Raw genomic sequence first — 27,610 nt, 5'->3', positions numbered from 1 at the left:
GCTCTCGCCTATAATTCCAGCACTTTAGGAGGCCAAGGTGAGCAGATCTCACTTGAGCCAAGGAGTTCAGACCAGCCTGAACAACACAGTGAGACCCTATCTCTGCAAAAAATACAAAAATTAGCTGGGCATGGTGGCGCGTGCCTATAATCCCAGCAAGGTGGGGAGCTGAGGTGGGAGGATTGCTTGAGCCCAGGAGGTCGAGGCTGACGCGTCACCACACCCAGCTAGTTTTTTGTGGGTGTGTGTGTAGATGAGGTCTCACTGTGTTGCTCACTGTATTGCTCAGTGAGCCATGATTGCGCCACTGCACTCCAGCCTGGGTGACAAAAAAAAAAAAAGACCCTATCTCAAAAAGAAAGAAAGAAAAAAATGCTTGCATGTAGGTGAATCTTTGTCGTAGATGGCCAGCATATCGGCATTTCTTGGGGAGGCAGTGCATGATTGCATGTCTGTGAGCTGAGAAGGCCTTTACCTTTCAGAGCAGCAGCAGGTGAAACCAACCCATCACTGTGGCCAGTTTTCTTGTTACCTGTGATCATTGTGTTCGTTTAACCTCAAGTCATTCAGCTTCATTTTAGATCTGAGTGCTCAGGTTAGAATTCTGCACCATACAATTTATAGCAAACACCAAGGCTCAGTCCGTATTTTCACATACTGATGTTGATAATATTTAGGTCTGTTTTAAGCAGAGAAAATAACTGTCCTGTATAATAGGCAGTGTGGTTTGTGGGAATAGTATTCCAGACCTGTATTCCAATCCTAGTTCTCCAGCTTACTAAGCTGTCATAGGTCGACTTCTAAGCCTCAGTTTCCTAGTCTTTACAATGGGCATCATATACTGGTACCTCAGACAATATGGAAATTTAGAGTTATGCGTGTAACATACCTGCCTTTAGTAGGTGCTGTATATATATGGGTAACTATCATTGTTATTACGATGACTCCTAGTAAGATACAGCTATAAGCAGACCCTTCATTCTTTTTTTTTAATTTAATTATATGAAAAGTTTCTTTAGAGACGGATCTCATTACCTTGCCCAGGCTGGTGTGTAGTGGCCTGACCATAGCTCACTGCAGCCTCGACCTCCTGGGCTCAAGTGATCTTCCAGCCTCAGCTTCCTGAGTAGCTGGGACCATAGATGCGCGCATCACCACACCCAGCTAGTTTTGTGTGTGTGTGTGTGTCTGTGTGTGTGTGTGTGTGTGTGTGTGGGGATGAGGTCTTACTATGTTGCTCAGGCTGGTCTCCAACTCCTTGCCTCAAGCCATCCCCCCACCTCAGCCTCTCAGAGCATTGGGATTATAGGTTTGAGGCTCCATACTCAGCCAGATTCTTCATTCTTGAATTTGCTAATTATTCTGCCCTCTTAGAAATGTAGCTATTGTTCATGTTTTAACTGTAACACATACAACAAAGCAAATGCTCAAGCTCTGCTCACTAAGTGTCATATACCTCCTTCCTATAATCCGAAGACTAGAAGGGTAGGATGCAAGCCACCGGCTGGCTGACTCTTATGCCCTGAGGTCTGGAGTGGGCGATGAGGTCAGAAGGCAGAGGGGCCACCAGCTGTCCACAGTTGGTCTGTAAGTGACCTTGGGACAGGCACAGACTAGACTTACATTAGTTCCTTTTTTTCCCTAGAATTACCATTACCATCAAGTCTCATGAATGTACCAGAGTCCCCCCAGTAACCACTGTGCAGAGCTGAGTACAATTGAGGGTTAATTCTGTCCGTGGAAAAGTAGTTCAGTTTGTTTCAGCTAGTCTGGTCAATTTGAGACCCTTTTTAGGGCTTGTGTTCTCTGATTTTTTTGTGTGTGGATGTCAGACTGGGGTTTGGATTTCTGTCTGTCAGCAATTCCATATCTCAGCAAACAATCCCACTGAAAGAAGTTTATCTGTGTGGAAAATGTCCCTTTCATTTAGGCATTTATCAGACAGGGGTTTGTTTTTGCTTTCCCCAGTGCAGTTCTGTGACTCGGGTAGATGTGGGGGTGGGCAGGCAGGTGAAGAACCCCTCATGGTCGCTGTGTTGCGTTGGTGACATGATGGGTGGAGGAAGGGGTTGGGGAGCTCTATGGCTTTTTTTAATATGAACCCTTATCTCCAAATCACTCATCATAGGAAGCAGGGCCAACATAGGGTGTTACACACTGTGGAATTGTATAACTGGAGAGGACAGATAAGAGGGGCATGGTTCTTTTCTTTTTTACATTTTATTTATTGTGGAAAGAATGCTTAATTGGGCCGAGTTTGGTGGCTCATGCCTATAATCCCAGCACTTTGGGAGGCTGAAGTGGGAGGATCATTTGAACCCAGGAGTTCGAGACCAGCCTGGGCAACATGGCAAAACCGTATCTCTATTGAAAAAAAAAGAAAAAAGAAAAAGAATGCTTAACATGAGATCTACCCTCCTGACTAGAGGCACAAATTTCTAATGACCCAATTCCTCTCTGAGGCAGGAAGTGCAATTTGGACATCATCTGTCATTCTCCCTTAAAATGAAAAAGATGCTTTTGCAAAAGGAACACACACACTGTTTTCTTTTGGAGCATTTGAGTGTGTAAGCATTATTGATCCTTTTCGGGTTACAATTGTGAGGTATAGGGTAATTTTTTTTTTTTTCGTTTGTAGAGACAGGGTCTCATCATGTTGCCCAGGGTGGTCTCACACTCCTGTGCTCCAGCGATCCTCCTGCCTTGGCCTCCCAGGTAGCTGGGACTAACTACAGATGTGAACGAACCAGAAAGCCCAGCTAATTTTTTACTTTTCTGTAAAGATGGGGTCTTGCCATGTTGCCCAGGCTGGTCTTGAATGCCTGGCCTCAAGTCCAGCCTTGGCCTCCCAAAGCACTGGGATTACAGGTGTGAGCCACCACACCAGGCTGATATTAGCATCTTTACAGATGAACCTTTCTTCAGAAAGAAATCCTTTCAGATATAAAGAAAAATGTATAAGCTAGAGAAAAAAGCAACCTTGGAGTCACATCTGCTACTTTAATTAATTATGCACCTCCCTTACAATTTTCCCCTCCGTGAAAGCGTGCGCTTCTTCTGACAGGGTCTCCTGCTTCGCGCGAGACTCATGGCCAGTAAGAGACTTTCCTCACTGCACTCCAGGGACACCTCCTGAACCCTGGGGCAGCTCAGAGAAGTTCAGAAGCCGCCCCTGGATTACTGCTTGTTTTACATAGTGAAGAAAAAAGAGTACATAATTTTTAGCAAGAAAAGAGAAAATGACAGGTGGTTGTCTATTCAAATTATTTCTCCGGGCAACCAGCGTACAGCTGCTGTCTGTAGAGTCACTTAAATATTTCCCCTCCTGGTTATGGAAATGTCTGCCTCCAGTGGAAAATGCAGAAATTTGAAGTGGGGCCCGGGGTGGGGTAGCTCATGCCTATAATCCCAGCACTTTGGGAGGCTGAGGCGTGCAGATCACTTGAGGTCAGGAGTTCAAGACCAGCCTGGCCGACATGGTGAAACCCTGTCTCTACTATAAAAACAAAAATTAGCTGGATATGGTGATGGGCGCCTGTAATCCCAGCTACTTGGGAGGCTGAGGCAGAAGAATTGCTTGAATCCAGGAGGCGGAGGTTGCAATGAGCCAAGATTGCACCACGGCACTCCAGCCTGGGCGACAGTGTAAGACTCTGTCTCAAAAAAAAAATAAAAAAAAGGAAGAAGTAGTTGTTTGAAGAGGAAACATGATGCTCTGTCCTTCTTCTCTAATGATGAACTCCTAGCAAATGCCTTACTTCCAGCCACAGCTGTCGTTTCTAGGCACCCCAACCTGCCGAGTAACATTGCCTTGGATGAAATAACAGTTTTCTCTAGGCTTGCCTGTATTTTCCACATTTTGTATTTGGAAACCTATATTGTATGTATTTCAGGAAATAAGAGCAACTTTTAACAACATGACAGTAAGCTCCATGTCACCCATCCGCATCACACAGTATTCAGAGTGGTGTAAGAGAAATGGAGACTTGAAGTTTTTGTGGTGATTCTCCTGTGGTGTAGGTAGACAAATTTTAACTTCTCAATCTTTTTCCAGGCCCTCAACATCAGCCTTTCAGAGGTTTGTTTCCTAGAAAGTAGGTAGGAGACCTTTTAAACCTTTCTTTATTGCTCCACCAGGTGACCTGCCTCAGCATCTGCAGGTGATGATCAACCTTCTGCGTTGTGAAGACAGAATCAAGCTGGTAAGAAGCGGTGAGAATGTCAAATTTAAAAAAATTTTTTTTTTTTTTTTTTTTTTAGTTTTTGTGAGATGAGGGTCTTGCTCTGTTGCCCAGGCTGGAGTGCAGTGGCATGATCCTAGCTCACTACAGCCTCAAACTCCTGGGTTCAAGCAATCCTCCCACCTCCACCTCCTGAGTAGCTGGGACTACAAGTGTATACCACTAATTTTTTAGAAAATTTTGTGGATGTGGGGTCTTGCTGTTTTGCCAGGCTGGTCTTGAACTCCTGGCCTCAAACAATTCTCCTGTCTCCGCCTCCCAAAGTCCTGGGGTTATAGGTGTAAACCACCGTGCCCAGCCAGCACGTTTTAATTTTTAATTGTGAAACTTGGTGGGGAACCATTCATGAATGATAGGGGGAAAAGCTTTTACATTACAACAAATTCTCCTCAAATTGTTCACTAAAGCGAAAGCCAGGTTGACTCCTCAGTACCCCAGAGGAGCCACAGGAGGGATGAAACAGGTCTCTACGGCAGTTAAATAAGCTAAATAAGAACTTTCTTTGGATTTCATGTGTTCACTGATTTCTTGCATTTTGGGTGTCTCCTCTGAGCCAGGCAGCGTCCCCGGTGCTACAGAGAGAAACGAGGCCTGGTTCCTGCTGTCAAGAACTTCCTCTTTGTGTGTTTTTTTTGTTGTTGTTATTGTTGTTTTTGGTGGTGTTTGAGATGGAATCTCACTCTGTGGCCCTGGCTGGAGTGTGGTGGTGTGATCTTAGCTCACTGCAACCTCCACCTCCCAGGTTCAAGAGATTCTCGTGCCTCAGTCTCCTGAGTAGCAGGGATTACAGGCGCACACCATCACGCCTAGCTAATTTTTGTATTTTTAGTAGAGATGGGGTTTTGCCATGTTGGCCAGTCTGGTCTCGAACTCCTGACCTCAAGTGATCTGCCTACCTTTGACTCCCAAAGTGCTGGGATTATAGGCCTGAGCCACTGGGCCCAGCCAAGGATTTTCTCTTCATTTTTAACTCCCGGAGGGAAAGGTAGAACACTGAAAGTGTTGATCTTGCGTTGGAGATGGGAGGGAGGCACCACCTCCAAAGGCAGGCCAGTGAGAGCATGTCTGCCCTGTTCCAGGCCGTGCGCCTGGAGAGCGCCTGGGCGGACCGGGTCCGGTACATGGTAGTGGTGTACAGCAGCGGGCGCCAGGACACCGAGGAGAATATCTTGCTGGGAGTGGACTTTTCCAGTAAGGAAAGGTGAGTCTGATGAGCTAGGTGTTCCCTTCTGTGTGGGAGGCAAGAGTTGCTGCTAGAAAAAGGTTTCCATGGTCCCATATCCATGTGGGAGAGGGCTGCGTCCTGATGGAGAGCCTGGGGTGTCGACACTGGGAACACTAGGGTGTGCCATTTCAGCTCTGTGTGCCAGGCACCGTGCCAGCTCCAGGCTGTGCTCTCGGAGCTCAGAGTCGATTGAGAGGACAGAAAGTTATGCTGTGCTTAGAGAGGTTTCACGCCAGCTGCTATAGAGTGGGGCACCTTAGCCAGGAATGCTTCCTAAAGGAGGTGACAACAACGCCAAACCCAGAAGGCCAAGCCAGAGTCCGCCAAGGGAAGCAGGAGACCCTCCCAGGCAGAGGGGCCCATGGAGAAGTATGGAGATTGGTGGGTCTCCTCTCAGATACCTTACCCCATAGTGATACTCCACAGGTTCCCAAGTGGAGTGGGAACTCCATCTTCATGGCACATCCTAGTCAGAGGCTTGAAGAGTAGCTTGTAATTTCTCACTAACTGGAGACCAAGTAAGTTAGAGCATTGACCCCATGATGTGTGTGAAATGAGAGTGGGATCACTCCCCTGACATCTCACATAAATGAATGCCTGTGAGATCATTGCAAAACCTGGATTTGTTCAAACTAGATTAGACTCCCTTTATTCATCATTCATTCATCGACTCATTCATTAAGCGTGTGATTTATTTGCATTCTCCTGTGTATGAGGCAATGGACTAGGCCCAGGTAAACAAAGAAGTAACAGCACAGTTCTTGGCCTCAGAGGGCTTCTAAGTGAGCTTGGAAGACAGTCACAACCAGGTAGGAGGGAGAGAGTGACTGAAAGGTGCTGGGGTTTTGTGAGACCACAGGAGGAGGCGCCTACTGAGAGCACCTGGCAGGACCTTTCTGGCAGGAGTGAAGCCTAAGCTGAATCTTAACGGGCAAGTGGGCAGTCAGGCGAGCTCTAGGGTGGAGGCAGAGCCGCGAGGTGCATTTGAAGAGCATTTCAGGCAGAATGAACAGCAGAAACCCGTCAGGGAGGCTGTGAGTGTCATGGTAACAGTACGGTCTTGTCTTGTTCCCGTGAGAGCTTCTGTAAGTCACATGCTAGCAACTGAGACTTGGATGCTTTTTAGAAGGAAATGAATAAAAAAAGGAGGACATTTCTTTTATGACATGCCCCCCACCCCTGCAGTACATAATAAATAGCACTATGAGAAAGTTTCCTGTGACACATGTAGGAGATGGAGTTGGGGCTGGCATCTGTGGCCTTGACCTGGTTGGGAACCTGGGGCTAGAAGAACCTGTAGCATAGGAGGTGTTAGGATATGAGCTCTAAAGAGCCACTTGGAGACTGGAGGGCATGGTCCATTAGGACGGGGTGCCACCAGGCAGATGCTCTCAGAAATGCCCAGAGCCCCATCTGTTTGGCCATTATCTGTATGGTTGTGAGGCATAGCGGTGTTTAGTGTTTGACCGTCTTGCAGTTGTAATTGTTCTTCCAATGACTATCCAGCTTTTCAGAATCTTTCTGAGGCAGGGACTTTCCTCACAAGTGTGGCCTGTTCCAATAATGCTTTCTGATCCTGAACGGAAATCGGCCTCTTGTGGCCTGTGCCCATCGTCTTGATCTGAACCATGGGAGCGGTGTGGAAGCCCAGTCCTCCTGACTGTAAAGTAGAGCACACCTACAAAATGCCTCCGTGGACGTCTCATTTAGCCCCTTCATCCCCCTGGGGTGGGTAGTCCTACCTCAGGTTTTACACATGACAGAAGCTCACGAGGCTGCAGTGATTACCCCAGGGCCATCCCAGTAAGTGGCCGGCCTGGGACTTGGAGGCAGGGCTTTTCCTGTCGACCTGCTGAATGAATAGATCCCACGCATTCTTTCCCAGTGGGCTGCAGCTCTCTTCCTGTACACCACCTTGCTCATTCATTCACTTCTAGGTTTATCGTGTATGGATTTGTTAGCTCTTTCCCTGTGCCGGGTGCCCCACCAGGTGCTGGGGCCACATCAGGGAGCATGGCAGACACACCTGCAGTCTCACAGAGCTCACAGGCCAGCAGTCATGGGCATGCCTTAGATGCACACACGTGCACTCCACTGCTGCCTGGCTGGAGGAGACAGGCCCATGTGCTCATCCGCACCGCCCCCACGGTGCTCTTCCCTCCCACCCTCTCCTCCCTTTGCCTCCCCTCGGCACCTGACTTCCCTCTCCCTGTGGTTCCCTCTCCCTGTGGTTCTCTCGCCTCCACTGCATGCTCCTCCCTCAGGTTCGAGTCTCTGCACCCTCTGAGCAGGAGCCACAGCCCATGTGTGGGCACCGACCCCAAGGCCAGGGCAGGTCTCTGAGGTTGGAGAGGGCAGTCGAGAGGCCACCCAAGGTGAGCAGGGGCCTGGCAGGAACCAGAACTAAGCAGTCCTTCCTGTCGCTGGGCCTGATGCAGCTGTCTTCCGTGCCCGGGGAATCCCGGGGGCTGGGAACTGGGCCTTCTCCTGCAGCTCCCACATTGCCTGGGCACCAGGCTGTTGTCTTCCTTCCTGGCTTGAAAACAAAGTCCAGGTCCCCACCAGAAGCGTTTGACCTGCTGAGGGAGCAATATACTTGTTTTTTCTAAATTCCTTCCTTGGGATTTTATTTTTTGATTCCCCCTGCCAAAAAAAAAAAAGAAAAAGAAAAGAGACGAGCATTGCCCCCAAAGGGGATCTTCATAAGAGTCCAAGTGCTGTCCAAAAGGCAGCATTGGAATGACGGCTGCTGCACAGGCTCGCACACTCTCACTTAGCTTTTTGTTTATGTTTTTGTTTTTAAGACAGGGTCTCACTCCATCACCCAGGCTGGAGTGCAGTGGTGCGATCTGGGCTCACTGCAACCTCTGCCTCCCGAGTTCAAGCGATTCTCCTGCCTCAGCCTCCTGAGTAGCTGGGATTACAGGCATGCGCCACCATGCCTGGATAATTTTTGTATTTTTAGTAGAGACAGGATTTCGCCATGTTAGCCAGGATGATCTTGAACTCCTGACCTCAAGTGATCAACCCTCCTCGGCCTCCCAAAGTGCTGGGATTACAGTCATGAGCCACTGCACCCAGCCTCCCTCAGAGTCTTGTATCTGCATATGCATCCTGGGGAGACCAGAGCAGCCACGCCACCCTAGGGTTCAATCTTGGATTCTTTTCTCTTCTCTTTTCTTTTTCTTTCTTCCCTCCCCTTTCCCTTCCCTTTCCCCTCCCTTTCCCTTTCCCCTTCCCCTTCCCCTTCCCTTCCCTTCCCCTTTCCTTACCTTTCTCTTTCCTTCTTCTTCTTTTTTTTTTTTTATGTGGAGACAGGATCTCCCTCTGTCACCCAGGCTGGAGTGGTGAAATCACGGCTCATTGCAGCCTTGACCTCCCAGGCTCAATCATTTCTCCTACCTCAGCCTCCTGCGTTACTGGGACCACAGGCCCATGCCACCATTCCCAGCTGATTTTTTTAATATATATAATTTTTTTTTTTTTTTTTTTTTTTTTGAGACAGAGTCTCGCGCTGTCACCCAGGCTGGAGTACAGTGGCGAGATCTCAGCTCACTGCAAGCTCCGCCTCCCGGGTTCACGCCATTCTCCTGCCTCAGCCTCCTGAGTAGCTGGGACTACAGGCACCCGCCACCATGCCCGGCTAATTTTTTGTAGTTTTAGTAGAGACGGGATTTCACCGTGTTAGCCAGGATGGTCCTGATCTCCTGACCTTGTGATCCGCCCGCCTCGGCCTCCCAAAGTGCTGGGATTACAGGCGTAAGCCACTGCGCCTGGCCAATATATATAATTTTTTTAAAAAATCACTATTGCACGGGCTGGTCTCAAACTCCTGGGCTTAAGCAGTCCTCTTGTCTCCACCTCCCAAAGTGCCAGGATTATAGGTATGAGCCACCACACCCGAGCAGGATTATGTTTTCAATTCGGATTGGGAACGTTTTGAGTGCCATGAGCGTACACCACTGTCCACGCATCAGTGTTTTGCCATCAGTGAAGGACTCCACGATGGAGTCTTGGAACAGATTGGTTTCCTGCCTGGACCGCCAGACCCATCTGGCTTCTCTGTTCCTGCCATACAGGCCCTAGGAACTTGGAGCCTGCTTTCTTCTTCTGCAATTGCTCCCACCCACTTTATCCTTTGGGGTCACTCTTCCTCTAAAGATTCAGTTTCCTTAGCTACGTGTCCCTTTCCTGTTTCCCATATATGCTCCCCAGGTGGAGACAAGAGGACTGCTTGAGCCCAGGAGTTTGAAACCAGCCTGGGTAATATACTGGGACCTTATCTCTACAAAAAGTTTTTTTAAAGAAAGCTGGGCATGGTGGCATATGCCTGTGGTCCTAGTTAGGAGGCTGAGGTAGGAGGATTGATTGGGCCCGGGAGGTGGAGGCTGCGGTGAGCTGTGATTACACCACTGTACTCCAGCCTGGGCAATGGAGCAAGACGCTGGCTCAAAAAAAGAAAGAAAGAAAAATATGCTTCCCGTGGGCCCACCTTCCTTGTGAAAATCTTATTGTTAATCATTGTAGGACTGCTGGAAACTCACAAAAGGAATAGCTAGGGGACGACAGGAGATAAGGGCAGTTGTTGCAGTCCTGCCTGGTCCCTGTTCCTTGCTCCTGGCTCGAGTTGAAGGTTGTGAGCAGAAGTCCCCTGTGGGCTGACCCTCTTGCACATCCGTGTCCAAGGGAGGCCGGTCTAGGGGTTTAGTTTCCACATGGTTTCATGTGCTCCTTATTTCCTATGGGCAGTCTCATCCCTGCCCACTTGTCCTCCGCCTGTCCTGGGAGGCCCCACCCCTGGCCTAGGCCTGGCCTTGGCGCCCCGTGTCCTGTTCTCTCTGCAGCTCTCTGTGCTGTACCCACCTCCTTATCAGTCCCTGGCAAGGGTCATCAGTGCTCAGGTTGGGTCTTCTAGACTGCATGTTCCCAGGGCACCATCTGACCTAGCTTCTGCCTATCGGACTTGGGCTCCACAGGGACCCCTTCCTTGCCTCCTCCTGGCGCTGACACAGCCATGTGGTCCCTAGAGCTCTGTGAGGCCCAACATAAATTCTATTTTGCAATACTGTGAGAGAAATACAGTTAGTCCCTCCGGAGTGGGTAGGATGGCAGGGAGGGACCTCAGACCCCAACCCAAAAAAGCCTGAGTGTCATTGGCCAGAAGGGCTTGGAACAACCTTCCCCACAGATATAGAAGCATGGGGTTGAGAAGAGTCCTGCATGGGGCAGGCTGCTACCCGGAGGGGAGCTGGGTCTGTGATCCGCAGAGGCCCCACCCACACGGGCACACAAAAACATGACCGTGGTGTTGGCAGCAGCAGAGATGGAAGCATGAGATTCCTGAGGTCCGCGGAGCTGGCCCTTGGCACAGTTACAGCGGCTTCTCACAAGCCAACTTTTAAATGCCTGGAGAGTTTTCATCATAATCTGAGGACTCTCCGATAAGCCCTTTCTTTCCCTGTTTTTCAGTGGCGCCAGTCTCTGCAGTCATTTGGTCTCATTTCACTGGTAGGATGCGCAAAACAAAACCAGATTAAGCGAGGTTGTAAAACAGCAACCACACTAAAGGTGCAGGTGCACAGGTTCGAAAGTGAGCTCTGGGAACGGTGTGAGCACACTCCCCTCCTTGCCACCCAGGACAGGCCGGGCCGGGCTTGGCCACTGGTGCTTGCCTACGTACCCCCGAGTACACATGTGGCCTCCGCCAGCAGAACACCAGCCCTGGGCGGCTGCCTCCCTGCTGCAGAGTGGGCATGCGGTCAGCGCACACTGCACCCAAGAGCCTCGGCTGAGCACTTACGGAGTTGTGTCCACAGGGCCATCCCAGACCTGTGTCTTCTAGAATTCATCAGTGAACAGTTCCTATGCAGACAGCCTAAGGGCCACTGCCACACGTACATCCAACAGCCCGTCCTGGACCAGGTGGTAAGCTGGAAAGGCTGTGCATGTACGTGGGTAGACACTGACTCCACACGTCTTCTCTCCCCTCTCGCAGTAAAAGCTGCACCATTGGGATGGTTCTCCGACTGTGGAGTGACACGAAAATCCACCTTGATGGAGATGGGTAAGGAGGTCTTTAAAAGATTCTCTCACTGTATGTAGGCTTTGAAACACGAGCTGGTTCGGGCATCCTTGGATGATCATTAGCACAGAATGACACGTGTGGCGGGAGTGTCACAGCAGGAGAATTCGTATTGCCTTTGAGTGAGCTCCACGAGGGAGGGTATGTTTTGGACGTCCCGTCAGGGAGTTTAGCTCATGAAGTATCAGTGGGAGCGATTACAGGAGATAGGCTGCTAGTGTGAAGTTCAAGACAGCGGTAAACCGATATCCATCCACTACCTCAATGGGTTAAGTGAACTCTCACCACATGCCCTCCACAGGGCTCGTCCTGAAAGTTCACCGATGAATGTGGTGCAGCAGGAACTCACCAGCTTTGGGGGTACAAGGAAAGACATACAACTGGCAGGCACAACAAGGTTTCAGGTGCCACCCTGGGAGCCACAAAGGAGGAATGAACCAGTTCCACCCGGGCAGGCAGGCAGGGGATGAGGGCTGTCCAGCGTCCGCACGCATTCACTCCCAGGGAGGTGCGTGGGCACGGTGACGAGAAGAAACAGAATAGGAAAGTGGCCCGACACGGGGATTCTAAGCAGGTCAGAGTTATGTTGCTTCATAGGATGGGAAGAGAAAAATAAAAATTTGATTTGTTGTTTAAGCGATGGGGTTATGGGGATATTTTTCCTTTTTAAAATTTATTTTAATATATTTGTATGATTTTTTTTTTCTCTTTTTTTCAATGGAGTCTCACTCTGTCACCCTGGGTGGAGTGCAGTGGTGCGATCTCGGCTCACTGCAACCTCCACCTCCTGGGTTCAAGCTATTCTTCTGCCTCAGCCTCCCAGGTAGCTAGGATTACAGGCATCTGCCACCATGCCTGGCTAATTTTTGTAGTTTTAGTAAAGACGGGGCTTCACCATGTTGGCCAGGCTGGTCTTGAACTCTTGGCCTCAGGTGACCCATCCTCCTCAGCCTCCCAAAGTGCTAGGATTACAGGCGTGAGCCACCACCCCTGGCCTGTATTAATTTTTTATATTTTATATTAGTATTTTTAGATTAACACATTTATATTAATGTATTAATAGATATTTTTATATATTATTTTCCGTGCAATCCTATGAATATAGTTTCCATGCAATTACAAAAAGGAACAGCTGGGCCTATGGGGCAGGAGGTGGCAGGAGGCAGGAACCATATGGGAACATAGAAGAGACGCTCTTGGAGTTCTTCACCTGGCACCCTTTGCCAGACTTTCAGGTTTTGGTGGAACTTGCATTGCTGGGTTCAAAACAAGCCTCCTCACCTGAGAATGTGTCTCTTTCTGCCCTTGCCCATGTCTCTGCCGAAGCAGGTTCCATAAAATCCCTCATCAGGCGGCATGAGATGTGCTTGTTCCCAGTGTGCATGGTGGGCCAGCTCCCCACTCCCAGAGTGATTTCACTCAAGGAGCTGATTTCTCACCACAGATACCTTTCTCTCTGTTTTTTATTCTCAGTGGGTTCAGCGTGAGCACAGCAGGAAGGATGCACATATTTAAGCCTGTGTCTGTCCAGGCCATGTGGTAAGTGTGGTTTTAGGGATTTTTTAACTCCCTAGAAATATTTTCTTAGCCGACAGCATGAGTAGAAAAACCGCTTCTACCAAGAAGCTCGTTATATATGTGCATGTTGAAGGGGGCACAAAATATATGTAACATAAAGTTTATCATTTTCACCATATTTAAAGGCACAATTTTCAGTGGCATTAAGTATATTCACAATGTTTGGGGCGTTGGGTTTCTTGTTTTTTTTTTTTTGAAACAGGGTCTTGCTCTGTCTGTCTCCCAGGCTGGGGTGCAGTGGTGTGATCATGGTTCACTGCAGCCTTGACCTCCCAGGCTCAGGTGATCCTCCCGCCTCAGCCTCCCAAGTAGCTGGGATTACAGTCATGCACCACCACACCCAGTTAACTTTTGTATTTTTTTTTTAAGAGATGGGGTCTCACTATGTTGCCCAGGCTTGTCTCAAACTCCTGGCCTCAAACAGTCCTCCCACCTCTGCCTCCCAAAGTGCTGGGATTCCAGGCTGAGCCACCGCACCTGGCCTCAGCCTATATTTTTGTAAAAAGAAGCAAAATGGGCTGGGCATGGTGGCTTATGACTGTAATCCCAGCACTTTGGAAGGCCACGGTGGGCGGATCACCTGAGGTCAGGAGTTTTGAGACCAGCCTGGCCAACATGGCAAAACCCTGTCTCTACTAAAAATATAAAAAATGGCCAGGTGTGATGGTGCACACCTGTAGTCCCAGCTACTCAGGAGGCTGAGGCAGGAGAATTACTTGAACCCAGGACATGGAGGTTGCCATGAGCCGAGATCACGCCCCTGCACTCCAGCCTGGGCGACGGAGTCAGACTCTGTCTCAAAAAAAAAGTAGTAGTAGTAGTAAAAGAGGGTGACTAAATAAAACATAGATTCTTAATATTGTTTCCCAGTCTGCCTCCCCAAACCTTTTCAGTTAGTTTTTGTATTAAAATGACTTTCTAGAACTTGTTTCCTTAAGAAATGTAAGCATCTAAGCTATTAGAACGTTGATGGGGGGATGGGTGGAAATGTAATTATTTAGAATGCAGGCAGATGTCTCTGTTGCATATTAAAGACTTTTTCTTCCAGCTGCTAAGCTTCATTGTGGGTCTTATGTTCAATATGGGTCATAGGAACATCTGTTCAGGGTTACCACAGCTTCAGGAGCAGTTCTTAATTCTCTGGAGTTAATTAATGGGTTGTGAAGTAGCCCATGAACCACCTGATTGGAAGAGTTGTGAAGCAGTTTGTTGTTGTTTGTTTCTGCCCCTCTTTGGAAATGATGTGGGGTGTTCTGGCCACTGTTAGATTCAATCAGTGAATATGTCCCAGGGATTAGCTCTGTGCCCTGGCGGGCTGAATGTTTCAGGCTGTGTGCATTCCCCAGCGCCCGTACGTGTAAGTGCGACTCCAAGAGTGAGCCCTTTACAAACCCCCCTTCTCAGCCGGGCACGGAGGCTCAAGCCTGTAATCCCAGCGCTTTGGGAGGCCGAGGCGGGCGGATCACTTGAGGCTGGGAGTTCGAGACCAGCCTGGCCAACATTGTGAGACCCCATCTCTCCTAAAAATACAAAAATTAGCTGGGCATGGTGGTGGGCACCTGTGATCCCAGCTACCCCGGAGGCTGAGGCAGGAGAATTGCTTGAACCCGGGAGGCGGAGATTGCAGTGAGCTGAGAACACGCCACTGCACTCTAGCCTGGGTGACAGAGCGAGACTCTGTCTCAAAAAGAAATAATCAACCAATCAATCATTGCCCTTCCATTCCCATATTTGAACCCCTTTGTCAGAGGAGAAAACCCCGCATCTCTTGTGCCTTCCCAGGCCTGACCCAGCCTTCTCCTCTCCCCAGGTCTGCCCTGCAGGTGCTTCACAAGGCCTGTGAAGTGGCCCGGAGGCACAACTACTTCCCTGGGGGCGTAGCTCTCATCTGGGCCACCTACTATGAGAGCTGCATCAGCTCTGAGCAGAGCTGCATCAACGAGTGGAACGCCATGCAGGACCTGGAGTCCACACGGCCTGACTCCCCCGCGCTGTTTGTGGACAAGTAAGTGCAGCACCGCTGGTGTGAGCGCACCCGAGCGCATAGGCACCTGCCTCTCCCCTACCTGCTCTGTGCCCGATCCTGAACCTACACTGGGCCACCCCTCCCCTGGAGTCCCCTGAGTGAGAGCCCCAGCTTTCTCAGAACCAGCGTTTAAAGAGGGGGTCTATGACACAGGCCCCTGTCCCGTGCAAAAAAAAAAAAAATTGATGAATTTGGTGAATGCATTTCTGGGGATGGAGTCCATAACTCCCATCAGACTCTCAAAGGAATGTGTGGCCCTTTGTGTTCCCAACTCCTTGCAGTACTCTGTGGTCTGGCCTTTTCTCTTCAGATTACCAGAGACTTAATTCCCAGAGCCTCCTGCTCTGCTCTGAGGAAAATAAGGAATGTGTCCTCTGCTTCCTTGGATCCAAAAACACCACAGCTGAGGGCAGCCTGCCTTTGCAGCAGCCGTGGTGAACCACATGACCTGTGTCCTGTGACCTATGACAGCACTGACGTGGAGGGGCCATAACTCCCTGAAGTCTAGTTAGGGAGTATGCTGGTCGCCCCTCCCCTCAGGGTCAGGACCCTGCTCCCACAGTGTGGTGTTCCTCCAGGACACTGCATTTTGGGAGTACTATGGATAAACCGCAGCATGTTCAGAGGGCAGAGACCTGAAGGGTGGGAAGCCACATTAGAAGAGGGCCTTGAAATCATGGAGGAAGGATAGTTGCCTTTGAATATTTGAAGATTCCTTATGGGGAAGAAGGATTATCCTGGTCTGTGTACCCGCTAGAGTTAAAACCAGAGCAGGGAAATACCCAGATTTTGATTCCGAGGAAGAAGGGGATAGTGGGAGCTGCTGCAGCTGGACCGGGCTGCCTCGAGACAGTGAGGTCCTCATGCCCGACATGTTTGAGCAGAGACTCAAGGGCCCAGGGCCCTAGGGATATTGCGCTGGGCATCCCGGCATCTTGCCCTAAGAGCGTCTGAGCAAGGAGTGAGTTTCCACACTGTCCTCTTCCCCCCTTGACCTGCTCCCCGTTCTGTTGACTCCCGTGGGGATTCTAGAGCTGCAGTGGGTTTTCTGTGCACCTCTCCCTACTGCGTGAGAACGTGGACACCACGAAGTGTGCTCTCCTTGCCAAGCCGCGTTCTGTTTAGACCCAGGAGCATCTGGCATTCCTGTAACCTCTGACCTCAAGCTTTCTACAACTCCTTGCTCTCCTAAACGTCGTTTTTTTCCAGGCCCACTGAAGGGGAAAGGACCGAGCGCCTCATCAAAGCCAAGCTCCGAAGCATCATGATGAGCCAGGATCTAGAAAATGTGACTTCCAAAGAGGTAAGACAACTCCTCCCTTTATTGCAGGTCAGAGGTCACGCAGCCTTCATGTGTCCTGCTCCCAAAAGTGCAGCAAAAGCAGGCCCAACACCTGGTTGTCTTTACCTGTCCCCGTGTTAGCCCCTGGAGGCTTTTTTCCTGCCTTGTTCTACAATCGCAGCAGGCCTTGGAGTCAGACTCCAGTTTGATTCCAGATCTGCTGCTTATCAGCTATGAGACATTGAGCAAATTTCTTGGCCTTTGTGAGCCTCACCTATATGACCTTTGGGGAGAATTCCCTGAGATCCACAGACTGCACCGAGAAGCATTAACCTGTTTTAATAACACCTCCTTGTTCTCTCTTCCGCTCCCTATTACCTTGGGTTTTTTTTTTTGAGACAGAGTCTCGCTCTGTCGCCCAGGCTGGAGGGCAGTGGCCGGATCTCAGCTCACTGCAAGCTCCGCCTCCCGGGTTCACGCCATTCTCCTGCCTCAGCCTCCCGAGTAGCTGGGACTACAGGCGCCCGCCACCTCGCCTGGCTAGTTTTTTGTACTTTTTAGTAGAGACGGGGTGTCACTGTGTTCGCCAGGATGGTCTCGATCTCCTGACCTCATGATCCGCCCGTCTTGGCCTCCCAAAGTGCTGGGATTACAGGCTTGAGCCACCGCACCCGGCCTACCTTGGGTTTTATGGAGGAGACAGCAGACTTGTTTTTCCACAGGATGACAGCTGACCTGCAAGTATCAAATTCTAGAATAATTTCTCTCTCCCTTTTTACCTTTTCATGTTTTTTCCTGGATCACTTTTTTTTTCATTGCTTTTTATTCAAAGCATGCAATGAATTATAATAAGAGATTAAACTGGGTGGATCTAAGAGGTTAAAATTGACATTTTAAAAGTTCATATATAATCTCTTTTTTTCTTTTTTCTTTTTTTTTTTTTAAGAGACTTGGTCTTCCTGTGTTGACCAGGCTGGTCTTGAACTCCTGGCCTCCAGGCGGTCCTCCCACCAAGGCCTCCCAAAGTGCTGGGATTACAGGCGTGAGCCACTCCATCCAGCCCTGTCTTTTAATTAATGAATACATTTTTTAAAAATCATATTGTGATATCTTTCCAAGAAAGATAGAACTGATTTTAGATTATTTGATGTATTTGACATTTAGTTATAAAAGTAAAAGCACTTTAAACTTGGTAGAAGAGATCTCATGGAAATCAAATTCCTTATTTGAAATAATAAACTTAACCCAGTTGAGTTTACTTCTAAGCTGAGTAACCTGCATTCCTGCCACCCACGCATGTATGTTGCGTGTGTCTAAATGTATTACCCTGAAAGAGAAAAAAACTACCATTTTTGGAAATAGCCACAGTTTGTATTGTAACTTTAATTCTTTTGAGGCGGACAGTTGTTTTCTTTAACAAATCACTTTTCCTAATATTTTCTACTCCACAGATCCGTAATGAATTAGAGAAACAGATGAATTGTAACTTGAAGGAATTCAAGGAATTCATAGACAACGAGATGCTACTTATCTTGGGACAAATGGACAAGCCCTCCCTTATCTTCGATCATCTTTATCTCGTAAGAGGCATGGCCCTGGCAGTATCTGGTTTAGGGGACATAAATCAGACCCTGGTTGTTTGGAGTTTGCAGCAAGTCCAGGAGAAAAAGCAGGCAAAAAGCTTAAGTTGCCAGAGCCTCCATCCTGGCTGGCAGGAGCGCCCCTCTTTGGCGCCTTCTCCGGCCTGCAGCCTGCTGATGTGCTCTTGAGCCAGCTGTTTGAGGCGTGGCTCCCGGCTGAGCTGCGGGGAGTTGTTTGGGGGCTATTTGGCCTAGTCAGCTGGCATGTGTTTCAGACTCCCTCAAACCCTTTGTCTTCTTCGGTCACTAACACATAGGCCCCATCCGTTACTTCCAAGTGGTTTGTGGGCTAAAAAAGCCCCAGTTACTAAAGGAAGCATCCTCACCAAACCCCAGAATTATGCCTAGGCATCCTGAGACGTGAGACATGAGAAACAACAGGGAGGAGAGATCACACGGCTGACACGGAGCTCCCGCCGAGCTTGTCCAGACAGCTTTTCCATGCCCGGCTCCAGGGCCGCTGGAAGCCTTCACCCTGGTCCTGTAGCTCTGGGTGGGTTGTACTGATTTCTGTGCACCTCCACGGCTAGCTCAGATTATCTTAATGCTGTAAATCTCCATAGAAGGCAACTGGCAGGTTTTCAAAGTCAGAGAGGCTATAGAGGAAGGCACGTTACTAAAATTAGAGAGGCCTGGTGGTGTAATGAAGATCAAGGCCCACCAGGGCCCGGGTTCCCACTCCTCAGCCTCAACAGCTATATGGCTTGGAAGAAGTCACTTTCCCTCTTTTTTTCTTCATCCTATACCCCAAGGGATGACTATGAGGATTAAATAAAATACAAACTGGGCACAGAGGCTTATGCCTGTAGTCCCAGCTACTCAGGAGGCTGAGGCGGGAGGATAGCTTTAGCCTAGGAGTTCAATGCCAGCCTGGGCAACACAGTGAGACCTTGTCTCTAAAAAATAGGTTTTTTTAATAAAATAAAAAATACATATTTAAAGCACCGAGTGCAGTTTCTGTAGGTGCTAATAAATGGTAACCATTGTTAGAGGAGAAAGCGCTTCCTGGGAAAGCTAAGGAAGTAAATTTAGTGCTAGTAAATTTTAGTAAATTTTGTTTTCTGTAGGAAGTAATTAAGTTATGTGTATGTCATGATATCTATGTAGATATATAGATATGTGTATTTTTAATACATTTCTGTGTACAAATCTATATAGATTTCATAGTTATTGATTAAGATGTATGTACATGTGTGGATTTGAAAGCCGTGGGCAGTTGTGGGCACTGATCTCTCTGGAAGTCTGTTGATTTCCCTGGTCAGAAGGGAACAGAAGGCACCTTCGTCCTGTCTTTCTCCACTAGGTGGCAGTCACAGCAAGAGGATGCTCACAGCTTCAGTGGCGCTCGCGTTATTTTTTTGGTGTGGTTCGGTGCTTTATGTCACTTTTTCCATGAGAGATACTAAAGGAATTTTTATGTTTGGGCCTTACCCTCAAATATGAAAATTCAACTAGTGTCGCACATTGCCAGCTTGCTTAGGGCCCTGCCACCCCTGGTCCTGAGGGGTCTGCCCTCTTGGTAACTTGGGAAAGGAAGTTGCAAGGAAGACAAAGGTGGATTCTTTTGCTCTTTATGACACTATGTTGTTCGCATTTCCTAAGAGGAAAGTGATCATTTTTTCTTTTCTTTCTTTTTTTTTTCCGCCGTTCCATGTCCTTTGAATGCTTGGGAATGGAAGGTTTTTCAACGATACTAATGATGAAAAGTACAAAAATTTAGTACTTTTAAAAGTACTAAATTAAAACATGTTGCAGAAAGTCTGCAAATAGAAATAAATCTAAAGAAGAAAAAAGCATTCCCAATCTCACAAATCTAGAGGTAGTCCCTGTTAACATTTTGGCATATTTATTTTCCCATCTTCGGTTTTTTTGGGGGTTTTTTCAATGCATATGTAGCTTCTTTAAAAAGAAACAGAGAAGGAAAGGATCATACTGTTTATGTTTATATAGTACAGTATCCTTCTCTCTTTTTAAATTTTTTTTCCTTACATGGTATTTGCCTGTGTCATTAAATATTCTGCAAAATTTATTTGTTTTAAAGACTCCATCATGAAGATCCAGCCTCATTTATTTTACTCATTTTTTCCCATTGGACGTTTGGGTGGTTTCCACTGGTTTATTACAAATAATTATAAATATCCTCCTACCTAAATCACTGTGTGAATTCTGATTATTTCCTCAGGATAGCTTTTTGTAAGTGGAATTATTGGGTCAGAGGGTGGGAACTTTTTCAGTATTGCCAAAATACTTCCCAGAAGGTAGAACGGTTCCTGCTTTAATTAGTGGCTTGTGAACATGCCCTTCCCTGGGTGGGAGGTCGCAGGTCATCACCTCTGCTTACAGGACCCCACTGGACTCTTAGGAAAGGAAGTTGGGAGACGGAGAGCAGGTTTTCTTGGACTTGGTGTTTCCCTAAGGCCAAGGGGCCAGTGAGGACCGGGACCCTTCCCTCCCTCTGTCCCTCCCTCCCTTCCTCCCTTCCTCCCTTCCTCCCATGCTGTGAGTACTCACTCAGGAACCTCCTTGAATATCAGCTGCTGGTTCTCTCTGTTCTCTGAGGCCAAGGGGCCATGAAGTAAGACCTCACTGCCAGAGCTAGGGCAAACCGTGCATCCCCTGAGCAGCTCTGAGGCTGACATGTGACACTCACAGGAGTTTGTGTGATCTGTCTCCCAGGGCTCTGAATGGAATGCATCCAATCTGGAGGAACTGCAGGGCTCAGGGTGAGTCTCCTCCCCTTGTTCTTTCCCTGTCCTTCCAGGCAGCTTAGAAACCCTCCACTCTGCCACGGAGGGGGAGACCTTGGGGCTGCCTGCCTGTAACTGCCTGCACCCTGGTCTCTGAAGTGGCTGCCAGGGGTTGATGTGCATAGCTAAACAGATGTGCTTCCAAACACCACGCCCTGAATAATTCATGGAGTTTAGATTGTGCTGAAGTCTCTCGTGATTGTGTGGGTTGAGGAAAACTTAAAATTACACTCTTAATTGCTGTAGGACTGCCTGGATATTGATTAGGCCCTGTGCTGCCTCCCCCTGGCCTCCCTGCCCCGCACAGTTGCTGCAAACCCTAGTGTGGATGCAGAGGTCTGCTGGCTGTTTCGTTAGTCAGCAGCTCTGATCCCTGGGCCTCTCTGGGCTCTATCTGAGCTTATGCTTTGGGGCCTGGTGGGAATCTTGCAACTTCACGCTCAGTGTTGGCCAGAAGCACATTCCTGTCGTAGTCTGACAAACACTCAGCAAGGAGGAAAAATGTTTCAATCTAGACCTTCAAGAACAGATGTCTGGACTTTTTTTTTTTTTAACACAGTCACAAAATCACCGTTCTGTGGGCCTGACATAATGACATTCTAGAATTACCACATTTAAAAATCAAGACTAAACAAACCTTAAAATACATCTTTAGAACTACCGGTTAAGATGCATTATTTCAACAGAAAGTACTCTTAAAACGTAAGGCCGTACCCTTCTGTGCTTTCGTCTTGCTGGGAATAAATTAATGATTTTCGTAGGTATTTTTTTAAGCATGTCTAAATATTATGAAACCTATTTGAGATGTTTTCTAACTCCTGACATTATTTTCTTCCAGAAGTAAAAGTATTGATTAAGTTTAGATAACTACAGAACCTGGGTTAGCAGACCCTGTCAAATACTTAATTATCTGTCTTGCCTTTTTTCAAAAAAAGATTTAAGGCAATTCCCAAGGATATAGATAATGGATGGATATAGTCTGCTTTTTAGCTCTTTAAGAGTGAAGACACTGGGATTTTTTTTAAGCCTCTGTATATTCATAATAGTTATGAATAGTTATAAATTTAAGTAATACATATATTTAATTTTCCAGAATGCTTTAAACTGAGCTTTCTTTTTATAAGGTCTTTAAAATAATTTGGTTTCTTAGTATAAATATGACAACACTCTCACCATCGAAAGGGCATTTAGAAAATACAAAAAAACGTAGCTATTAAGGAAAAACCAAAGTCCCACCACGAACATATGACCCTTGGTTAAAGCGTGTTTCCTTTTCTTTTCTCTGCCAGTTTTTTATTACCTTGCTTTTCGTTGTTTCTCATTCTGATTCTCCAAATATGTTTCTTATTTTTTTCTCATTGCAGGGTTGATTACATTTTAAATGTTACCAGAGAAATAGATAATTTTTTTCCTGGCTTATTTGCATATCATAACATCCGAGTCTACGACGAAGAGACCACAGACCTCCTTGCCCACTGGAACGAAGCGTATCATTTTATAAACAAAGCGAAGTAAGTGGGCAGAGAGGCGGGGCTGAGGATGAAACGGACCTGCGGAAGCTGGGAGAGTGGGAACAAACGGGACTGCAGACGCAGGAGTTGGCTGGTGGGAGGGGGGAACAGGACTCCAGACACAGGAGTCGGCTGGTGGGAGGGGACTTGATGTGGGATGGACCTATGCTTTTAGTCGCAGGACGCCAAGCACCAAAGGAGAAAGGTGGTTGCTTCTCTCCAGGTAGAGTCCCTATTGAGCTTAGGCTCTCCCACCTGTCTTTGATTGTGACACTTGACCCCAGTTGTCATCATCAGCTCTGATTCCAGGCAAGCCCCAGATACCAAATGGACACTCAGGGACCCCACCCCTAGGAAGTCACTGAGCCAAAGGCGGGCTAGAGGACAACATGCATGGATGCAGCTTAGAGCTGCTTTGGGACTGTCTCCCTAAGAATACGGCCCATCTTCCCTCCCTGAGTTACTGTCACATGGAACAGGACAGCACATCGGAGGTCATGGCCAGCCCCACTGCCCCTGAGCCCGTCACTGGTTTCACCTATCTCTGATGCTCATTTTATTCCCCTGCGAAACAGTTCTGCCTTACTGAAGTCAAGAACAGAAAAAGAGAACCCTTTGAGATGCTGTCCAGACAATCACCCTCTTCTGCTTTGTCTCCCTCTGGGTCAAAGCCACATGATGTGTCCTTAACCAAATCTTAGTTCCCTTGTATTCCCAGGAGACATACTCAAGACTCCCTTGACGGAGACTTCAGACCAGCAGTTAGGAGGAAAAAAACCCACTGAGATCTGCAGGAGAATTTCAAGCTTGGGGTATAGGAAACCAGAGCCGGCTCCCACCTGCTGGGTCTGCCTTCTGTACAAATAAAGTTTCGCAGGTGCTGCCCTTACTGGCCTGGCGCTCCCTCACATTCTTGAGCAAGTGATAGTTAAAGAAACATTGTCCCCCGGGCCATATCTGGTAAATTAGCCAGGCCTGGGCCAGCACTGCCTCCTTACAAATAACGGGCCAGCCCCGTCTCCCACTCCTGGCTTTTCTCTGCGGCTGCCCTCCCTCCCTCCTGCTCCCTGGCCCTCCTCTCTGAAGAGCATCTCGCTCTCCCCAGGGCCTTGCAGCTTTCAGTTTGCTGACCCCATTTTTCTGCAGTAACTCATTCACTGTCTCCATCTGCTGTAGCAGCTGAGGAGCTCTTGCAAAAATCCTGTTAGCTGCCCACTCTCATCCCAGGGTCCCCTTGCCCATCCCAGCCATGTGAGAAGATTCTCACTTGGTCCTTGAATGCAGCCAAATGTTGAAGCTCTCCCTGCAAACAAAACATGGCCAGGCCAGAACAGATTTCTTTTGATATCCCATTGTGTGCTAATTGATTCTGCAGTGGTGGTATTTCCTTTAGAGGGTGTGTGGACATCTGCTCCGTAAACATTCAGATGTAGGAGGATTTCAGCGGTAGATAACTACAGGCTTTAAAAAAATGATTCAGGTAAAACCTGAGAAAATGAAGTCGTTGGAGCTTTTTAACTCGTTCCCCACAGCTTCTCCCCCATCCCTCCTCCCTAACTGCTTCCACCCCTGCAGGAGGAACCATTCCAAGTGCCTGGTGCATTGCAAAATGGGCGTGAGTCGCTCGGCTTCCACAGTCATAGCCTATGCAATGAAGGAATTCGGCTGGCCTCTGGAAAAAGCGTATAACTACGTGAAGCAGAAGCGCAGCATCACGCGTCCCAACGCAGGCTTTATGAGGCAGCTGTCTGAGTATGAAGGCATCTTGGACGCAAGGTAGGTGCCTGCCTGGAGAGAAGGGTTGGCAGGCGGAGCTGGAGCGGCCGTGTGGCCAAGCCAGCCGGGCCTCTGTCGGCAGCAGAGCGTGCTCCCATTCGGCCCGGCAGCCGCTTCCGCAGCCAAAATCCTGCCTCTCAGGGGGAGCCAGTTTGAGAAAAACAACTATTGTTTGGGCTTTGATGAGTGGTTTCCAGGAGGGATCTGTTTTGATTTTCTTGGCACACACATAAAGCTGGTTTTGCTGCCGGAGGGAACGGTGCCTAGGTTCTAAGCCAAGGCCTGGCCTCATGTGTGTGGCATAGGCACGTGCGCATCCCGCTTCCTGGGCATCTGCTTTGTGCCAAGCCCTGTGCACCGGCTTTGCTGCAGGAAAAGCCAAGGACTTGGAGAGGCACAGCAACCAGGTTCCACCACTGATGAGCAGGGCAAGTCAGGGCAAGTTCATCAGTCTTCCCGAGCCTCAGTTCCCTCTTCTGAGTTAAGAATTAATGCCCACCTTAGCCGGGCCTGGTGACAGGCACTTGCAGTCCGAGCTGCCAGGAAACTGAGATGGGAGGATTGTTTGAGCCCAAGAGTTTGAGGCTGCAGCGAACTGTGATCGTGCTACTGCACTCCAGCCTGCATGACAGAGCGAGACCCCATCTCTTAAACAAAAATGCTTCTTAAAACACTGAGTCAGGGGTGGTGGCTCACGCCTGTAATCCCAGCACTTTGGGAGGCCAAGGCAGGTGGATCGCCTGAGCTCAGGAGTTCAAGACCAGCCTTGCTGATGCAGTATATATTCTTGACCCCTTTGTGGGACTTCTTACAGGGGTGCCTCATTTACTCAGCCCACCCCACTCAACCCCTCATGGGAGGGACCGTACAAGCGAACTAGTGCAAGAACTGGAGTGAGTGAGTGAGTGGAGGAACTGGCCTCTTTGGCACTGGCAAGAGTGAACTCTGTGCAGGCCCCACAGCAGCGTCCGGATGCGGGTGCCTGTGACCCCAAGGTCTCAGAGTGTGGTATGATATCCTTTCGCTCTGCCGTCCGCAGATAGCAGTGTGTTACCAGCTCAGTGGGCCCTTTGCTTCATCGTGTGAGGCAGCTGCCTTCTGCCAGCAAGGGCAAAGGGCCAGTGTGACAGCATTTTTGGGTACTCACACCTGGTGTGTCCTGAATTCTTGTCTGGTGCCCAAGAGGAGTGAGGTCACATGGGCGAATTGAAGAATGGTGAATGTGGAGAATTGTATTGAGTGATGAAAGCAGCCCTCAGCAGAGAGGGGAGCCGGAAAAGGGATGGGAAGGGAAGGTTGCTCTCCCCTGAGGTCAAGCCACCTCTCTGCCTCATCCAGCCTCCATCTTCTGAAATCAAGCTGCCTCTCTCCGACGTCCAGGCACTTCTTCCTGATGTCCAGCTGCTGCTTCTCTCTGCCAGTTGAGTCTGTGGTCTTTATAGGCACAGGATAGGGGCAGAGTGGGCTATAGGTAGTTTTGGAAAAGGCAACATTCAATTGGTAAAAAGACATTATTCAGAAGGAGCCAGTCGGGAAAGAGCAGGCACACCGGGATGAGTGTTCTTACTCTGGGACACAGGTTTCAGGCTTTTCGGCTTGAAGGTGGGGTTTTGCCAGGGACCCGCCCCTGTCTGCCTAGAATTTCTCTGCCTCCTATTGCTGTCATTGGCAACATGCTGAGTCCCTGTCTCTACCAAAAGTACAAAAAGAAATAGCCAGGTGTGGTGGCGTGCACCAGTGGTCCTAGCTGCTTGGGATGCTGAGGTAAGAGGATTGCTTGAGCCCAGGGGGCAGAGCTTGCAGTGTGCCGAGATTGTGCCATTGCACTCCAGCCTGGGTGACAGAACCAGACCCTGTCTGAAAAAGAAAACAAAACAAAACAAAAAACAATGAATGCTCACCTTAATGTGGGTGTTAATGGTACAGGTGCTGTGGAAAACAGTATGGTTGTTCTTCAGAAAATTAGGGGCCAGGCACGGTGGCTCACACCTGTAATCCCAGCACTTTGGGAGGCCCAGGCAGGTGGATCACCTGAGTTCGGGAGTTCAAGACCAGCCTGACCAACAGGGAGAAACCCCATCTCTTCTAAAAATACAAAATTAACTGGGTATGGTGGCGCGCACCTGTAATCCCAGCTACTCAGGAGGCTGAGGCAGGAGAATCGCTTTGAACCCGGGAGGCAGAGGTTGCAGTGAGCCCCGTGCCCATTGTACTCCAGCCTGGGCAACAAGAGTGAAACTTTGTCTAAGGAAAAAAAAAAAAAAAGGAATAGAATTATTATATCATCCAGCAATTTCACTTGTGGAAATATATCCAAAACAATTGAAAGCAGTGTCTCGGAGATATTTGTACATTAGTGCTTATAGCAACATTATCCACAATAGCCAAAAAGCGGAAGCAATCCAAGTGTTCATTGATGGATGATGAACAAACAAGATGTGACATATTCATACAGGGGGGGCATTACACAGCCTTAAGAAGGAAGGAAAGTCTGACAGGCCACAACAGGCATGAGCCTTCATGACATTGTGCTAAGTGAAATAAGCCAATCACAAAAAGAGAACTACTGTATGTTTCCATGCATATGAGCTACTTAGTCAAAGTCATAGAGACAGAGGGTAGAATGGTGGTTGCCAGGGACTGGAGGAAGAAGGGAATGAGGAGTTATTATTCGTTGGGTACTGAATTTCAGCTTTGCCAGAGACAGAGTGTTCTGGAGACTGTAGTCTGGAGGCTGCCTGGATGGTGGTGATGGTTGCACAACATTATGAATGTATTTAATGTACACTTAAAAGTGGTCAAGATGAGGCCGGGTGTGGTGGGTCAGGCCTGTACTCCCAGCACTTTGAGAGGCTGAGGCGGGTGGATCACTTGAGGTCAGGAATTCAAGACCAGTCTGGCCAACAAGGTTAAACCCCATCTCTACTAAAAATACAAAAATTAGCTGGGTGTGGTGGCATGCACCTGTAATCCCAGCTACTTGGAAGGCTGAGGCGGGAGAATGGCTTGAACCTGGGAGGCCAGGAGTTCAAGACCCCAGTGAGCCATGATCGCATCAGTGCACTCCAGCCTGAGCAACAGAGTGAGGCCTTTTCTCAAAAATAAATACATAAATAAAAATTTTAAAAATATATAAATAAAAAGTGGTCAGGATGGCAAATTTTGTTTCATTTATTTATTTTTTTGAGACAGGGTCTCACTCGGTCACCCAGGCTGGAGTGCAGGGTATGATCATGACACCTCAACCTCCCAGGTTCAAATGATTCTCCCACCTCAGCCCCGCAAGCAGCTGGGACTACAGGTGCGCACAATAGTCGGCTAGTTTTTTGCATATTTTCTGTAAAGACAAGGTTTTACTATGTTGCCCAGGCTGGTCTCAAACTCCTGGGCTCAATCAGTCCTTCTACCTTGGCCTTCCAAAGTGCTGGGCCACCACACGTGGCCCACATTTTATGTTATATGTATTTTAGCCATAAAAAAAATTTGAGGGTCAGTCGCTGTA

At 48.4% G+C, this 27,610-nt stretch overlaps 1 protein-coding gene and 2 long non-coding RNA genes across 6 annotated transcripts in view; 1 reads left to right on the top strand and 2 right to left on the bottom strand.

Moving 5' to 3' along the window:
• SSH1 (slingshot protein phosphatase 1) overlaps positions 1–27,610 on the top strand; it is a 75,973-nt gene that overhangs the window by 35,394 nt on the left and 12,969 nt on the right. For all 4 annotated transcript variants that reach the window (XM_015152718.3, XM_015152717.3, XM_001096246.5 and 1 more), the window contains 10 exons: positions 4,138–4,202; positions 5,321–5,442; positions 11,462–11,530; positions 13,022–13,087; positions 14,937–15,131; positions 16,362–16,455; positions 17,886–18,014; positions 20,751–20,797; positions 22,186–22,332; positions 23,908–24,108. In XM_015152718.3, the coding sequence (XP_015008204.3) occupies positions 4,164–4,202; positions 5,321–5,442; positions 11,462–11,530; positions 13,022–13,087; positions 14,937–15,131; positions 16,362–16,455; positions 17,886–18,014; positions 20,751–20,797; positions 22,186–22,332; positions 23,908–24,108 (1,109 nt within the window). In that variant the 5' untranslated portion in view covers positions 4,138–4,163. The remainder of the gene's footprint in view (positions 1–4,137; positions 4,203–5,320; positions 5,443–11,461; positions 11,531–13,021; positions 13,088–14,936; positions 15,132–16,361; positions 16,456–17,885; positions 18,015–20,750; positions 20,798–22,185; positions 22,333–23,907; positions 24,109–27,610) is intronic.
• LOC144333030 (uncharacterized) lies at positions 4,904–15,335 on the bottom strand. The gene is made up of 2 exons (XR_013401336.1): positions 14,778–15,335; positions 4,904–8,238 (listed from the first exon to the last, which is right to left on the bottom strand). It is a non-coding gene; the product is annotated as an uncharacterized LOC144333030 (long non-coding RNA).
• On the bottom strand, positions 17,794–20,757 carry LOC144333017 (uncharacterized). The gene is made up of 2 exons (XR_013401320.1): positions 20,586–20,757; positions 17,794–18,670 (listed from the first exon to the last, which is right to left on the bottom strand). It is a non-coding gene; the product is annotated as an uncharacterized LOC144333017 (long non-coding RNA).

The sequence above is a fragment of the Macaca mulatta genome, chromosome 11 (genome assembly GCF_049350105.2).
Source record: "Macaca mulatta isolate MMU2019108-1 chromosome 11, T2T-MMU8v2.0, whole genome shotgun sequence".
NCBI classification, from domain to species: Eukaryota; Metazoa; Chordata; class Mammalia; order Primates; family Cercopithecidae; genus Macaca; species Macaca mulatta.
This window is presented reverse-complemented; position numbering and strand designations above follow the sequence as displayed.